At 40.7% G+C, this 17,011-nt stretch overlaps 1 protein-coding gene across 2 annotated transcripts in view; it reads left to right on the top strand.

Moving 5' to 3' along the window:
• Positions 1-208: 208 nt before the first annotated feature.
• The window catches only part of LOC311028585 (uncharacterized protein), a 51,621-nt gene continuing 34,818 nt past the window's right edge, over positions 209-17,011 (top strand). Inside the window, exons 1-2 of one of the 2 annotated variants that reach the window (XM_084033249.1) lie at positions 209-725; positions 818-891. In XM_084033249.1, the coding sequence (XP_083889375.1) occupies positions 715-725; positions 818-891 (85 nt within the window). In that variant the 5' untranslated portion in view covers positions 209-714. The remainder of the gene's footprint in view (positions 726-817; positions 892-17,011) is intronic. The other variant, XM_084033250.1, reaches the window with a different exon arrangement.

The raw sequence follows: 17,011 nt of genomic DNA, 5'->3' as shown, positions 1-17,011 counted from the left end.
AATGTTTTTATTGACTCAATGCAGTTTTTTTTTGTAGAAACACCGAATGATTGACAGATGCTGCTTTTACTTTGAATACATTAAAGTATTTCTTGAATATAAAGTGGAATCCACATTTAATAGTTGCACATTTGGTTGTCAGGAAGAAAACATATTCCTGCAATGTCAGTGATACGATGAGTTTTTGTTTTAGCTGTTTGAATATTTACTTTGATCCAATGATAACTTCTTATCTTTGCTATTCCAAAAAGAAAAAAAAAAGTTTTGGAGTTGATGCTGCAGCTCCTGAGGTATCTCCTCCCATAGGTCAAGGTTATACAAGAAAAGTATATTAAAGTCGCAGGGAAAATGTGAGAAACCACACCGGCGTGGAGGAGCAGGGGGAGGAGGACTTAACCAGAGTGTGTTAATTTGTATTTGGAGTTGTGATGTCTGAGCGGAGGGCTGGATAAGAAAAGTGGTGGTCTATAGAGAGACGCGAGGAGTCGGATTTCAGCTTTGCGAGGGCCCCTTGAGTCCGACTCACTGAAGCTGCCTTTGTTTGACTGGGAACCGGAGAGAGAGCGGGCGAGCGAGAGAGAGAGGAGGAGGAGAGTGTGAGGCTTTTAGTGTGGAGTGAGTGAGAGAGAGTGGCAGAGTGAGCTCCATCTCTCTCTCCCTTACCAAGGCTGTCACACAACTTTAGTTCGGATCTAAAGCTTACCGTCACTGAAGATGACTTCACGGTAAATGAAAGACACTTTTGTTTTCTACAAAGAAGTTGTTTTGAGTCAACATTTAGTCACCTTTCCAACTCTTTACTTGTGTCTCTATGCAGCATTCCTCCCTGGTTCTTTGGATTATTTCTACCAGTGCTTCGGTTCTACTGCTCCTCTGCTCAGCTGTTGGACGGTATGTACACTCTGTTTGTCTGATGGATCTTTTTTTTTTTCTTCTTCGGCTGTTGGTGAACTTTTTGCTGACTCATGAGTTCTCATCTGTTGAAATGAATGGTGAAACTGTTGCACTCGGGTCCTGCAAACTGAACTTCACAATCTTAGAGGGTGATTCTAACTTTCAGAAAGATGTCCAAACAGCAAAATTACAACAGGATTTGCATGCTGTTTTATCGAGAGATCAAATGAATGTTGAGGTGACAGTTCAAGACTTAATGAATGTAATGCATGTTATGGTAATGTTGAAACATGATGTTTATAGCTTGTAAAATATCCACAATGGTACACTAAGTTATCTATGAACTCTAGCACAGTTGTGCTAGGCCTATCACATACACATGTAAGTCCAACTGGTGTGTTATTAAAGCAGTATCACATCAAACATAAATTTCACATAAATTTCCTCTTTCACTGCAAATCAATTTGGTATCTTTACTCACACGTTGATACTAATTAAAGCAAAGGCCATGGGAAAGTCTTTAGGGCTTTTCAGTCTGTGTGTTGAGACTGTTAATATTTGCATTAGACTCCCCATTTGATAAGATCGGTACATCCCCTGGGATGCTTAATGTTGGACTGGACTTGGTCCAAAGTCGCTGTATATAACACTGTTTATACTGGAAGTATAACAGTGTAGCAAGTGAAAAATGGTTTTCCCTCAAGCTCTTTGGAAACTTTTATAAACCATTGGTTAGAGATGAACTTGGTAGCATGATCATCGCCCATGGGGGAGATACCTGCTGGCTCCTGTGCTGTGTGATGGTTCCAATTATATCTTGACTGATTTGTTTTCTTCGAGCCCCTGTGTAGCACTTTGCTGGCTTTGCAGGCTGTTTTCACAGCTTAAATCTAGATTTTCCCCCATGATTAATGGATCAATCGCAACACGTCAGCATGTTCCCAATTAGTGCAAAATGAGCTGCAGATTTTCTTTTCCATTGCAATTGGAAACAGGCAAAAAACCTCCCAACGTGCACATTGACAGCTCTGCAATCAGTAGCACTGCATAATTAAGGCAGCGGAGATGATGTAATGCTACTGAGTTTTTCAATGTGTGCGTTGGAAAGAGCTTGTCAAAGATGAAGGTCATTGTCGATTATGTCTGAGAGCATCATTTTTATTAGTTTTCATCTTGGCTTTGAGACAGGCTAATATGCCATCACTGCTTTCGTCAGTGTGCTGGAATCCAGATTGGCATTTGCAGCTATGTGTGTGTGGATATCTTGACCTATGATTACCACATGGACCTCCACGTCACAAAAGCAGCATTGTCTGGGTACAGTGAAACAATTACAGGGTCTCTTTAGCTAATGTGGCCCCATTGGGCTTAATTGTCAGACTCTGACATTTTGGATTAAACACCACTTTGGCTACTGGTGGCTGAAAAAGTAACAGCCTTGCAATAAAACATCATCCCTAATTATGAGATGAAGTGAAATGTGATGTTGTAGTTGTAGAAACGGATGCACAGCAGAACTTGACACTGCATGTGTGTGAGGAAGTGGGTGGAGTTCAGTGGGTGTCAAACTAAAGAAAAGTTTTTAAAATGTGATTTCATGGTCCACGCTCCTCTTCTGTAGATCCTTCAGAGGCTGGCTGAGCCTCAGGCTCCACTGTCGGGCTGTTTGTGCTTTTGCCATATTCATAATCCTCTGCCATGATTCACTTTTTCAAGAGGGGGGGAAAAAGAAGTGTGTGTGTGCGCGGATGCTGGCTCACTTGCAAGAGAGAGAGAGAGAGCACCAGGGAAAAATATTTCCAGCTGCAAATATTCTTGAAAACAGAGATGTCGCCGTGGCAACATTCAAATTTCTCTGCATGATTTATTGAAATACAGCAGATATAATCTGTTTCCTTAGTGTGAAATGGTGCATGCTGCTTCTATCAGCTATGTCTTTTACTACTGTGTTGCAGCAGAACTGAAAGATACCACATCATCGTTGTCTTAAATTTTGAATTTGACCCACAACAGTTAAAATCTGCAGTTTGGTGATGGCTGCACACACACACACACACACACACACATGCACACTTGCTGTACACGTGGTCATTATTCACAAATGATAATGTTTTTAATTATGGTGATGGAACAACGTGCATGCCCTGGACACAGTTAAGGATAATGAATATGATGATGTGGCTGATGATGCGACTCTCAGAGAATGCGGTTATGATGATTACATTGGTGGCCATGATGAGGATAATTATGTTGAGGGCAAGAGTGACGATGAGTGAAGATGATCATGATGTGATTTGCTTAGAGATCAGTGGAGTGTATGATGGGTGTTGTTGGATGTCACCAACAGGGTGATGTATGATTTAAAGATGAAACTGTTTCAAATCAGAACATTTTACTCCTGAGGTACAGACGTGCTTCAAGTTCATTTATAGTTTACCTCCAAAAACAAACACCATTTTGAAAAAGAAAACAAAGTGAGTGTTTTATCTTATTTAAGTTAAACAAAGTCTGCCCTTCCATCAAAGGCAGGACTCATTATTTTCTTCTTTTTATCTGTTGTTTGTTCAGCGGAGGTCAACTGAGTGTGTTTGCTCTTTCTCCACTCCCCACTCCCCCATATGTCAATTTTTCTTGCTGTTGTGTGGGCTCGACTAACGGCAGGATCATGGTCCTCCCGTCACAACCTCAGCAAGCGTTACATGATTAACCCTCACCACCGCTAGTCCTGAATCAAACCAGAAAGGTCAGGTCAGGTTGAGAATAATTATTGCAGTGGTTAATCATTTCGATGGCTCATATTATTTTGAATCATCTCCTAACTTTCTGAGTTGATGCATTGTTTAGCGTCCCTGATTTCTTGATTGATTAGATGTTGCTGGAAAGTGTTGTGTTATATATACAAGAGACACTGTATTTTTGATTTGAATAGAGGAGCTGGCGTGGCTGCTGCATTTCTGTTTCCAAATTCTGGAAACGATTAGGAAGAGAAAACTGATTTCTAAGCATGCAAGAGAAAGAGGGTTTCTCTCCTGTGTCCAATCAAAAGCTTTGAAGAACACTAACACATATGCGTCCATGTCTGTTGCCTGAAAATGGAGAAAGAGACAGACAAACTCAGAAGCTCTCCCTGAAACCTGGCTTTCGAATTCATTTTCACACAAATATGCCGTGTTTATTTAATCTGTTAATCCACAAACGCAGCTGAACATACAATAGCTTGCGTGAACGCCAGTATTGGGATTGGCTGTCAACAGAAGTAAGATGACACTGAGTTTAAGAAAGTAACGCGTGAAACAAATCCTTCCGTTTGTTTCTCGATTGTGACTTAACGAGACCCTGGTTTGGCTTCAGTGTTATGTAGGTCATCTGGACTGCAGCGCTGCAGAGAGGTAGTGAGGTTCGGATTCAAAGTGTAATCTAAACTCGAGCACGTCAAGACTCACAGTGCTGGCCAACAATGATTTCATGAATGAGCAAGAAAAGCAGCACTGGAGACTTTTAAAGTCTGTTTTCCTATAAACGAATGTCCAGTTTGTTTCAATCCAACACATGATGCAACACAAAAGTGAAACATTCTACGTCTTTTGCTGGGAAACACTTGATACAAGGCAGGTTTTTCCTGAGAAAAAGACTCACAACAATTAGCATTGAGCCCAGAAAGCTGTCATCAATTAAACAAAACAACCGAAGGAGGTCATGATGACTCGCTAAATGTTAGACAAGGTAAAAGTGGCCAGATGTTTCTTACACCATGCAGATGTGTATCTGTGTGTATACTCTGCATGTCAAATGTACAATAGGGCTTTATGTGTGTAATGAGGTAGTGATATAAACAGTGTTAAGATAATTAGCAGATGGTCATGGGTTGTAACTAAATATTGAATGCAAAACCATAACACAAGATCTAATCTCTCAGTTTTGAATATTATCCCGTACAATGAGTTCCATCTTTGACTCGAGAACACTTTGGCAACTTAAATAACTGGTCATACTGATTTTTGGACCGGGGTTTGGTGGGTCACACCTTTCCTTTTCCTCTCTTGACACGTGTCCGTCGGCTTTTTCTGGAGACAAAAGCTCCGTGATGTCTTGTCATCAAACTGTGGAAACGGACACAGAAAACGTTCCATGAGTCAGCGATTCAAATCTTGGTTATAAAGTCCTCGAAATATTCCAAACCACGAGTCTCCGAAATGTAAACAGATTTGTTTGCTTGTTCCTTCCTGGGAGAGTGACGCTAGTCCTTCCTGTGGTGGCTTACACTTCCATGTGTCAGCGAGTTTCAACTCAATCCAGATGTGCTGCAGGTGTCTCCCAGATCCCAGATTTATTCCTGTCTATGTCCACCAACTTCCAAATTTGGTCCAATATGACAGCTGTTATCATCATTACCTGTCTCCTGATTTATTTAGTTCATAATCGATGCAACTTGCTTTTTTGTGACTTCTTCGCAGTTTTGTAGTCGTTGATTTTGTCACGTGACCTCCATTTACTTACTTTTGATGAAGACATGTGAGGAACTTGTAAAAAAGTTTCCAATGAGAAACATGAGAGTGTAAAAGCAGTAAAAAAAGATCGCTGTCAAATCAATTTGTGATCTTGCTGACTAAACACTCTCTGGGCCTTGATGTTTGTTCCTAGGGTAAACAGGAATAGCTAAATTTGTCGTGGAAAAAAACAAGGCACTATTTTGAGCCGTGGACAGATCGTGTTGGATGAGATACCTGACTTCCTTCATAGCATGAAGTCAGAGGACAAACACAGGAAGTGTTAAGTATAGGATGGGTTCTGTTTGGGAGGCTACATGTGTGACGCCATATGTCACTATGACCTCCGTCCTTTGTGTTCTTTTAGTTCATTGCTGTCTGTTCTATTTTAGAAAAAGCCTTACAAGTGGATTTGTAATGACATCAGATCGGTGAAAGAATCCTAATATATTTTCTTTTTAATAAAAAGCTGTTTTAGTGGGAAATGTCAATAGTGTATTCTTCACAATTGTGAATGCTTGACTTATCTTTGCTAAAACTCTCAATTAATTCTTTCTTATCAGTCACCACTCATTGAAATCAAAGCTTTGGCCATCAAAGGGTTTTTTCCACCAAATGTCCCGAACGAAGCGTTTGATGTGGTCGACCGTTTTTTTCCCCCTGGCCTTCATATTAATGTTTGGCGGTACAGCACGTTCACTCCTTTCCATGTCCATCTGTTTTTTTCTGCTTTTGTTGCCATACATATTTAACGACGTTGAACATCCACACAAAGTTCATAGGTCGAGCTACTGTGTCGCTCAACTCGGCAGCAGATGTTGTGATTGGGGGCATTTACACAGTAAAGCAAGGAGTCACACTCATTATAGTTCATGGGCCACATGCAGCCCAATTTGGTTTCAAGTGGGCCAGACATTACTTAACCATCTATAAATTACAAATCCTCCATGATTTTCTCATTCTTTTCCTGAAAAAATAAAAAAATACAACATTCTGAAAACATATACAAAACTGCCAACTTTTCACTTATCTTCTCTGATCTCGTTTGTGGCAAGTAATTTTGTTTTTTGCCATGATCACGACCACCTTATATTTTGAGTAATTCAATACTTACTGCAGTTTTATGTCTGCTTAAAACTAAAAAAAAGTATGCAAATGGAAGTGTTTGTTGGCGAACTAGCTGCTTGATGTGTCTCTTATTGAGGTGCTGGACATACTTTCCAGTATAATTTTCCATTAATCTCAAAGATGCTGGAATACATCACCTTCCAAGACATCGCAAATTAACTTCCTTGAATCAAAGCACATTTGTTTGTAACCTTGACAGGTGAGCTGAACTTTTCACTTCACAGTCAAGCAACTTCATTTGCTTCACCATAAGTAACCAAATGCCAATAATTGGTTGACAAATTCTCAAAATGGTTGCCAGTGGCAACCTTGCTGTTGACGCTTTGAGTGAGTGCAACTGTTGAGTGTGACGCAGGATGAAAAGAAAATTCCTCTCTGTGGCTGAGTGTTTGGACATTACGGCATATAAACATGGTTACAGCTTAAAGGGCATGGCTGTGACTGAACCACAGTACATTCTGTGTACTATGAGGACATTTTTCTGAATAAAATTATATAACCGATGGGTCTTTCTGCATACCTCCAGGAAATAGTGCACTCATTAGGTTGCTGCCACATGGGATTAGAGGGGCATCAAAACTGCAATTTACGATAATGCAAAGTGGTGTGAATTAGCATGTTTGTTTTTCTGGGAGTGGCCGGCTTCCTGGCCTTTACACCACAGAAGCCCGACGGGTGAAAACATGGAATTTTTGAACAGTCTGGAAAGTCTGTCAGGCCGGAAAGATGGAGTTTGAAACAAGCAGGTGTCTGTTCAGCTGTGTGGAGACCACAGAGAGAGAAGACATGCCCTGTCATACAGCAACGGAGCATCTGACCGTCTTATAAGGTCGTGGAGTGCATGGAAGACATGAGGATCTCAGTGGCCTGAATTTTCCTCAGTCCTTGTTAAATTAGTGTTATAACTAAATACTAAGGCATTTTTACTTACACGTTTTTAATTCTAAAAGAGTGAATGTCAGTAGTGTTTTTCCAAATAATATTTGTACATGCTTGTGTGTGGCCATGTATGTAGATGTAGTCTGCAGCGTATTCTCCGTGTCTGTGTTTGCCCTGCAGGACGAGGGCTCCTCTAATGACCGAGCTGTCGGCGGGAACAGATTTTATGAAAGCTTCCCTTTTCACTCTGAAACATCACCTTTACCCCCCCTTTCCTCACTGATCTCTGCTTGTTTGATCAGTCTAAACATGGATGTTGCTTTGAAGATAAGGATGTTTTTCTCCCTGTATAGTCATGCTGCTACTTGACTTAAAGGTAACTTTATTTACTTAGTTTTACTCGGGTTATATGTTTTTAGAAGTTAAGCTAATTATACAAAAATATACTACCGGGAGCATCATAGCAATTCAGTTAAAATGCATTTGGGACAACTAAACACTACAGCCGAACGTAATTGACCTGCAGGCCGGTTCTCTGCAAGACTTTGAAACCTGAAAGTATTTGCTCTCCAATCAGCCACAAGAGCATTAATGAGGTCAAACACTTATCATGGGTGATGAGGCCTAGCTCGCAGTCAGCATTCCAGTTCATCCTGGTTTCTGTGAGGTCCAGTCATCATTTTCCACACCATAGATTAACACGTGAACAGAAGTGTCCACATACTTTTTAGACATTTTCTCCAGGTGATTATCTTTGATGTTGCTTGGTAAATATAAAATCAGAGGTTCACTCTGGGTCAAAGTGATGTAGGCTATCCACGCTCACGCTTGACAGTCCTCCACAAGATTACGCCAGGTCACAGTCCAGCAGTGTTACTGGTATGTTGTCCCAACCTTGAACCTTCATGGCTCTGGTTTTGTCTCCTGTCGAGCTGATAGATGACTTCTGGTCATCAGCAAAGACAAAAAGAGAACCAGACTTCAAAGAAAGTCTTGAGTTCAAAGTTTTCACCACAGAATCTCAAACTTTGTATCTTTTGTTTAACTTTGTGTCTTTCCAACATGATGCAGGACTTTCTGGTGGGCTTCATTGGAATCCCAGGGGGATGGGTGTTTTTCTTTGGCAGCTTGCAGCGTAATTAAGGGAGACATAAATATTGCAATAGCAAAAGAGTGACAGAAACATTCCCTGAAGAGCATCTTTAGTGAGGGTCCTGATTGTTTCCCAGTGGGAGATGGGATAAGCAGTGGTGTTGATGGTGGTTTAGTGGCACGTGTGTGTGTGTGCATGCGTGCTCAGCTGGTCTACAGCTGCGTTGTTTTTGAGCACACTGTCAACCCACTTCCAGCAAAAAAAAAACACAAATATAATTAATGGTTTGGTCTCAGTTCATCTTATTGTTCCTTTCTTCTTTTTGCTTGTAACCTCCCCACATTCCTGAAAAGTGCTATTTTTTCTACTGTATTATCATTTTAGAGATAAAAACTTTTTCTGGTCTTTACTTCATAGAGAAAGCAAGATCCACATTTGTTAGTTGAGAAATTTAAAAATGTTTAAGTTAACAAGCAAAAAACAGGCGATACAATGGAACATTATGGCTGGCATTGTTTTCCCAGACACTTGTTGATTCACCCAATCATCAAGTGTTTGAGAAAATCCATGTTGTTGCAAGTGCAACTCTTTGTAGCTAAAGTGCCTTTTTTCATGCTTTGCCATCTGTTTCTGTGAGTAATCTTAAATTGGAAAACAAATGCTCAGAAACATGTCTCTTTACAATTCAGTCATTGATTCCAAGAAATGTCTTTCAGGGTCCACTTCAAAAATCAATGCAATTATGTAAGTACACTTTGGTCTTCTGAAAATCTTCAGCCGATTAGGATCTTTGCCTTTGTCTTTCTTAAGGTACGTTCACACTAGGGCTGGGAATCGATCCGAATTTCCTGGATCGATCTGATTCCGATTCATAAGGTCACGATCCGATTCGATCCACGATTCGATCCGATTCGATTCGATATCGATCTATTTACAGACATAATGCAAATAAATACTGTCCCATAGACAAAACAGCTCCATGTGTTTGTGATTGTATCTGTGTACGTGTAAGAGGGACACAGAGAGAGAAGAGTCAAGAATCAAGTATTTATTTTAGACAAAAATCCAAGTATTATTTGAAATTTAAGTAACATATCCATGGCAGAATTAAAACAATGACCAGAACTAAACAACAATGACCATATAAAATATAAATAAATTAAAATTAAGTGGCCCTCTATATTAGGAGCCTTCATTCCAGAAGGTGATTTTAGTGGTGCCGCTTCAGCCATCTCGCTAGCTTCAGCCATCTCGCTAGCTTAAGTTTCGGTTTCGTTTAGCCGGCACTCGCTTTTTATAGTGCGCCTTGCGCGTCAAAGAAAATAGTGCCTTTAGTCACCTGGAAAAGATCGATCCAGACATTTTTGGATCGATATCGTACTTTTTGAGCGTGAATCGATATCGGATCGCGGATCGATTTGTTGAACACAGCCCTAGTTCACACCAAACTCAATGAGGCACATTCAAGCCCTGTCGGCTTTACGATATAATACGTCTCTGATTATAGTGTACTATATGCTTCTGTGTGCTTGTGTATTTGTGTAAATTAAAAAAAAAAAAATTGAAATAACTGACGGGTCACTGGTCGTGGTCGATCAGCTGATTGCTCACAGGTTTTCATTGGTGGACAGTTGATTGAGGCATCTCTAATATTTGCTAAATTTGTATTAGCATAGCAGGTTGTTGGAACATTTTTGATTTCTAGTGGCTGAAACCTTCAAATATCTCTCTAGAGAGCTCTTCTTCTTCAGGCCTTGGTTGAACAATGCTGTCATCGGTCCGTCCATCAGGCAACACCAGACATACCAATCTAGTGCTCGGGCCCATAAAGCTTTCAGCAGCCTCTTTTGACCAGAGTAGAAAGAAAAACAAAACCCTTTTCCAAAAAGCTTTCAAATTGGAGAGTAAGCTCAACACCTATTCAGTCTCTGAAAACAGTCCTGATGTTTTCATTACACTTCACTTGAAATGTGTGGTTATCATGTGTATAATTTGGTCAGACTTTTAGATTAACAAGGAATAAATTATTACTGGAATCAAGGAATTAGTTTGTGTTCCACCAATCTGCAAACAAACCTCCACTTCTACCAAAGTGTAGATACAAACAGATCTGTTCTCAGACCTGACGCAGACATTAGGACAAAAGTCAGTCCTTATTTAGTCCCTGGCCTCCAACAAATGGAATTTACTTGCTGTTTACAGCAGCTTCTTTCCAGTTCAGTTATTGAACCCCTGAGTTGTGGCGACGCTATCAAACAACGGGATTGAGGGACTAGAATGGAATGAATGAATTGGCTGCATTTTTCTGTTTATTTACCATTAGTGGTCCTGGTAAGAGGTAATTTGCCTTCTCCAAAAAACCCATATCACCCATAGAAAAAAAACTTGGCATTATGGAGGAGCTCTAGGCATTAGTTTTAATGGAAAATCATGGCCGTTAGAAGCATGTATCTGGCAAGCACAACCTGAGATTAACTGCAGTGAAATGCTGGTAGATTTAATCAGTGGTTTGTCTGGTGAACATAATGATTTCCATGAATGTAGTCAATTTGATTATGTTGTTTTCTTTTATCCATCATAGGTGTACAGTTTTATAATCTGTTAGTGTTCTGTTTGTGTTCTTTTCTTAATACAGTGCAAGTTCATTCAGAAACTCCATTCAAATCCTAAATAAGCTTGCAGCTCTCATTAAAGCGTCTTGAATAATGCCCCTTGGCCAAAGGGAACCAATTTAACGTGACGTTGCAGTTGCCAGAGGAACCTTCTGCAGGCAACCCTGGATTTGATAACTCTCCCACTGGCAGCAGACACCAAACATGAACTCTGGCCCAATTTTCTCTCAGCAAATAACACTAACTGGGGAATCTCTTGGCTTTCGATTTGTTATGAAGCATAACCTTACTGTGTAGGCTTTGCACCGATTTTGACAGTTTTATCTTTTGTTTGATATTTTCTCTTTTTTTTCTTGTGGGGTAACTGAACACAAGACAAGGCTGATATGTTTCAGATGAATTCAACAGCCGAAGAGTTTGTAGCTATTAACGTCAGCTTTTGTCAGCCAGAGCCACTGAGAGGGAGTCAGCTTTTGCTTGTTGGTTGCGGGAAACCAGAAGGAAACCTCAGACGTTTGTCAGCTTCCCTACAGGGTTTTGTGGTCAGTCATTTTAACACGAGAAACCCGGGATTTGTGGTTTAAAAAGCCACTCAGCGTATCGGACATACAATCTTGTTCAGTCAGGCAATATCATTACTTCAGAAAGACTTTGTTGCTGGTAGCGTTATATTGGCCAGATGGAAATGTCACATGTATTTTAGCAGTTTCTTTTCATCTTTCTTTTTTCCTCATCTCACTTCCAAAGACATGTTTTTGATGGCAAGATCGGAAACCTGACAGCGCACCCCTGGCCCAACATGACGTCTGTTGAGGGGCTTCGAGCCCTTCCAGTGAAGTTTCCAACAGATGATGCAACGTACATGTAATAGTCTGGAACGAGAAGAGCCTTGGCTTGACTTGTAACCCTGGAGCTCTGAAGTGAGGGCAACGTGGTGTTTGTTGGGGTTACACCACAGTCTTCCCTACTTTATGTTTGGAAAAGACCGCGGTTTCTTCCATGTTCACTGAGCAGCCGTTACTCTAATATAACTTAAAAAGAAAACCCTATAAAATATGAATTGTATGTATTATACACCCAAGAAATGTTTGACTCAAATCAAGTGTAATTGCTGATAGTGCAGATTACCATCACTGGTGTTCTCACTAAGTAGAATCACATTGCAGAAAGTGATGCCAGTTTGGTTTGTTTGGTTGTTCCAACCTCTAAGCATGAGTAACTGATTGCTTATTAGATGTCAAAAGTTTCTCCCTATCATAAAATCATACATCTTGAGAATGTTTCATGGGGGTCATTTTAAAAGCATTCTCACTCCAGATACTGAGGAACCAAATGTTCCTTGAAAAGATATGGTATCATGATATCTGAATAAAAGCAGGTTTAGAAATAAAATATATTCCACATATGAAAACATTACGTTGACCCCAACCCTTTAAGACACACGTTCATAGTTTATATTTCCGTGCTTCTTTGCCAAAGCATCCCAGAATAACAACTATATAATCAGACAGAACCAGTGTCTTGATTATTTCTTTAATAAATCCGGGACATGTGGACCACTCATCACAACAGGTGGTTTCTTTTCGGCATTTGTTAGCAATTTGTATGCATTGCCAATAAAAGGCAGCGGGGCTGGAACCAATTTGGATTGAAAAATATACAGAGCATCTATGAAACTGTTGTGGAGCAGTTATGCACCTGTGACTATTTACAGCAAAGGCTAACGATTAAACACGACGAAACAAAGCCGACAACTTCTGATGGCCGATCACACCATGAATCACATCAGACAGCGTGAAATGTGAACTCCATAAGCAAATCTCCATGATGTGTTTCTTGAGATGCTTCTTGTGCAGAGGACGAGCTCACGGTCATGCTGTGAGTTTATCTTCCGGATGAGGAAATGAGCTGCAGGTCAGATGTTCGGGATCAAAGAGCCTGTCAGGGTGCCAGCAGGTACTTGGTGAAGATTTTTATGGCTGCTAACAGCTACGTGCAATCTCCTCTGCTATAGGATGGCTGTAAGCAAGGAGAGAGGCCAGCGTCTAAATCTGGAAAGCTTTGCGTGCATGCAAGAACTCACACTTCTACACCCGTGTGCCTGCAGATGGACATCTTTAGAGTGACATAGTCATAACATTTCCTTCTGGATTATGTTACCTGAACAATGACTCCGTAAATCAAACTGCTCATTTTGGAGAGTACTGGGGCTATTACTCATTCGAGAGAGAAGGAAGTGGTTGTTACTCTGTGCTAGTGCTGGAGTAAAGAATAATGGCTTTACTTCCAGTTAAAGTAACTGATACTGTCGCTTCACGTTCGGTACTCTGGTAATTGCACCCATACTTTGATTCTTTGGCTACCACCATATTATCCAGTTCTTGGGGCTACAAGCAGGGTCAAATCTATTTCAATATGGTTTGTGTATAGAAAAACAAAGAGGATCCAGTGCTCACAATTCACTGTATAACATGCTTTTAGTACTCTCATAGGCTTTTTTTTATTGGCACTTATAAGGTAAGCTCTGGTATTCCTCTATATAGATGTTTCAGCGGCGGCCACTTTGTGGATGTGCAACTGGAACAGTAATTAGTGGTTTCATAAAGGCATTATGTAAGAATTAAGGCTATATTAGGTTGTCTTAGGAGGCTCGGGTTGAAGTTGCTCGTGGATCTGACATTGAGCTTAACAACACCCCTCGCCTTGACCTTGCCGCTTCCCACAGCTGTGGACTCGGTACTCACTTCGCTCTCTCTCCCTGCGGAGAACAACGGGGCCCCCTGGCACCCAACCCATCTTCATATCTACGACCAGTGAGTTTATGATTACATTTGTGCAACAAAATTATTTATAGTTCTAGACTCCTAAGTCTGCACTAAAAATGCATCAACTTGACACATTTAACTCTAATATGTGCAACATTTAGGCTGAATATATTGCAGAAAAATAATATTGCGATATGAGTTTGGTTCCAATATCATCAGCCTAATGTTCACCCTACCCGTGCACCAGCTACAATCCCCCCCTTCAGGAAACACTGCAAGCCTCACTGGCCTCAACTCACTTTAAAGTTTATACTCAACAGGATGAAGAGCTAGTAATAACAACATAATAGGTTTTACTCCATTTGTTTCACATTTGCTGTTAAAAAAAAAGACACAAAAAAACAATCAAAGTGAAGCGAAGATCTCACAGCTCTGATTGTCCCCACAGTTTTTCTATCGGTTGGGTCGAGACCCATGGCATTATTTCAAAATCTGTCATCAAGCTCAAAACAATGAAATATTTTCATTAAGAAGTTTGGCTTTGTGGAGGTATGGGATGTTCTCTGTGGAGTAACATGAACACAGTGTGGTGGATGAAATCACATTAGAAGCTACTAGCCTTGACAGTAAAAACAGAGGTGATTTTTTTTATCCATCATGAGGAGCAGCAGATGGAGGAGTATATTATAAGAAACTTAATATCCTTTTTCCCATGTTATTTTTATGATTTGTTTATACCAAAATCCTTTTTTTGCTCCTCTTTGAATCAAAATTCCAGGTGGTTGAAGTTCGGGACCTGAGGCAAAGACGGACATGCGGTATAAGCAACGTGTTAGTCATCCGTTCAATACTTGATTAAAATTTTAAAAGTTAGATGAGAGCTGGCGGATCGAAGTGTTTACCCATTGTTTGTTACTGCCTTTAATAACGGTTGTGTATCTTTTACTGCCTCTCTGTTGTTTGTATCTTGCGCTCTGTAATTACATCTTCCTTTCTTTCGATCGAGACTCAATATTTTTCTCTTTCTCCCTCTCTTACTTCCACTTTCTATCTTCTTTTTCATTGTCAAAGGCAAGCTACACGCACACAGCAGTGTCTACTGCAGATTAGACCAAGGCACATACTTTTCTTAGTTTGTTAAGACAACGACCATTAATATTTATCTCCATCTCCTCCGACAAGACACTCTGCCTCGCTGTAAACAACTTATTCAATAAATGTCTGTCCACCTCCAAACGCTTTGTTTTGACCACACCACTCCCAGCACTTGGGAGGCATGAGGAATTTTCAAGTTTAAGTAACAAGCCAATGAGCTTGACCTGGTTTTGGCCTGACAAATGATGCTAACAGCTGCTGAGTGTCTCAGTTGCTGTAGGACACCTGGGTCAAGGATCGGGGTCATATCCTTCCTGGGGTGAACCTTGACTGCATGTTAACCCAGAAACTAATTGGCTTTTTGAGACCATTGGGGTGCAAGAAGACTCCTTTCTGTGATTTGCTTATAGGTTTGTTGAGGCAGCCTTTTGTTTACAGTGATAATCTGCATATTGCAGCAGGTTTGATGATGGCAGTGTGTTTTTTTTCTCTGTACTTCTCAGGAGATCACTTGGTGAAACAGCATAAAAGCAAGTGTACACTTATATCAGGAAGAACTGTAGAAACAGCTCCACTTACTAGCTAACTGTTCCTGACCAGGTCGTAGAAAAGACAAAATAAAAAATCTTGCAGGATTGTTTGTTGTTGGTAAAATGAAAAGGCATTGAGCTAAAAATAAGCCACAGGTGAATTTGGGAGGTCGAGCCCTGATGCTGGGACTGGCTTGCGGATTGCATTCCATTTCATCTTGAAGGTGTTGGATGGAGTTGAGGATAGAGCTTTGTGCAGACCAGTCAAATTCTTCCACTCCAACCTGGCAGAAAGCATTTCTTTATTTTCCTGACTTTGTGCACAGTCATGTTGAAACGGGCAGACCACAGGTTTGTGGACGGGGTCATGCTCGCTTCTCAGCGTTGGCACATTGATGCATCTACATCTGTGCAGGATACAAGATGATCAGCTTTCAGATGCTGCCAACATTTTTCATGACAAACACAGAGGGGTGCACAGATACCTTTTTTCCAGACTTAGATTGCAGTACTTGCTGATACTGTCTAACGAGTACTTACCATCACAGTTCTAACAGTAGCTTTGAAAACACGTTAATTTCATCAGGTAATCCTCACTTTCTGACTGAAACGCATTAAAATTACAGCATGATGCTTGATGACGTCAACTTTGTGTTTCCTGATACAAACAACGCAGAGTTTGCAGTAGGGATGTTAATAATTAACCGTGTAACAGTTAAAGATATATTCAAAATATATTTAAGAGCGAACCCCCTTCAATTTAATACACAGCAGAAGAAGAATTACTAACGGGAACCTTTTATAGGCATCATTTACTAAAAGGGGATACTCTATAGTCTCTGAATAGAGCCATGCATCTACTGAATAAGCAAGTCATCGAGGTCATCCTCATGTGGGTCAGCCAGACGGGTCAAGACTCTAAACACTGACAGTCAACCAGTGCCATGGAAGCGGCCACACTTGAGTGAATGACTGGACCGGAGTGCAAGCAGATTGGCGGTGATCCCGCTCTTCAAACTGTAGCGAACAACTCGCACTGCAGAGCCAATGCAGATGGTATCACTCAGACGCCCCCCCACCCTCCCTCTGTGGGGACAGTTTGGATAAGCTACACAAGTACCTCCTATGTGATGAATACAAACAGTTCAAACCTTCGCCTGACTGCAAAGCCATGGCATTCATCAGTGGAATCGAAGGAAGGAGGATCTTAAGGGATTTCTTCTTGGCTGTGGAGCTGATATGAATGAAGATGAAAAGGTCACAGGTCGATGTTCAGCTGCAAATACTGATCCTTCAGTTGCACCTCAGCACATTTGCAGCGGTTACAGTTTTTCTCTGTTTTTTTATTTTTTTTATTTCCCTGTTTTCATCTCTTTCCTTCTCACTCGGCACACATCGTTTTTTTCCCATTCCTTTCCTTCTCCTTTTTTTCTCTTCTGGCAGCAGCCATGACGAACCATAGCTATGTCAAAAGGTCCCAGTTGTTTTGTTGATTAAGTGGGAAAGAATCTTTAAACTGTCCTCTTTT

This window comes from Eutrigla gurnardus (genome assembly GCF_963514095.1).
Source record: "Eutrigla gurnardus genome assembly, chromosome: 18".
Classification (NCBI taxonomy): Eukaryota; Metazoa; Chordata; class Actinopteri; order Perciformes; family Triglidae; genus Eutrigla; species Eutrigla gurnardus.
Note: the sequence above shows the minus strand (reverse complement) of the source record. Positions and strands in the feature narration are given on the sequence as shown.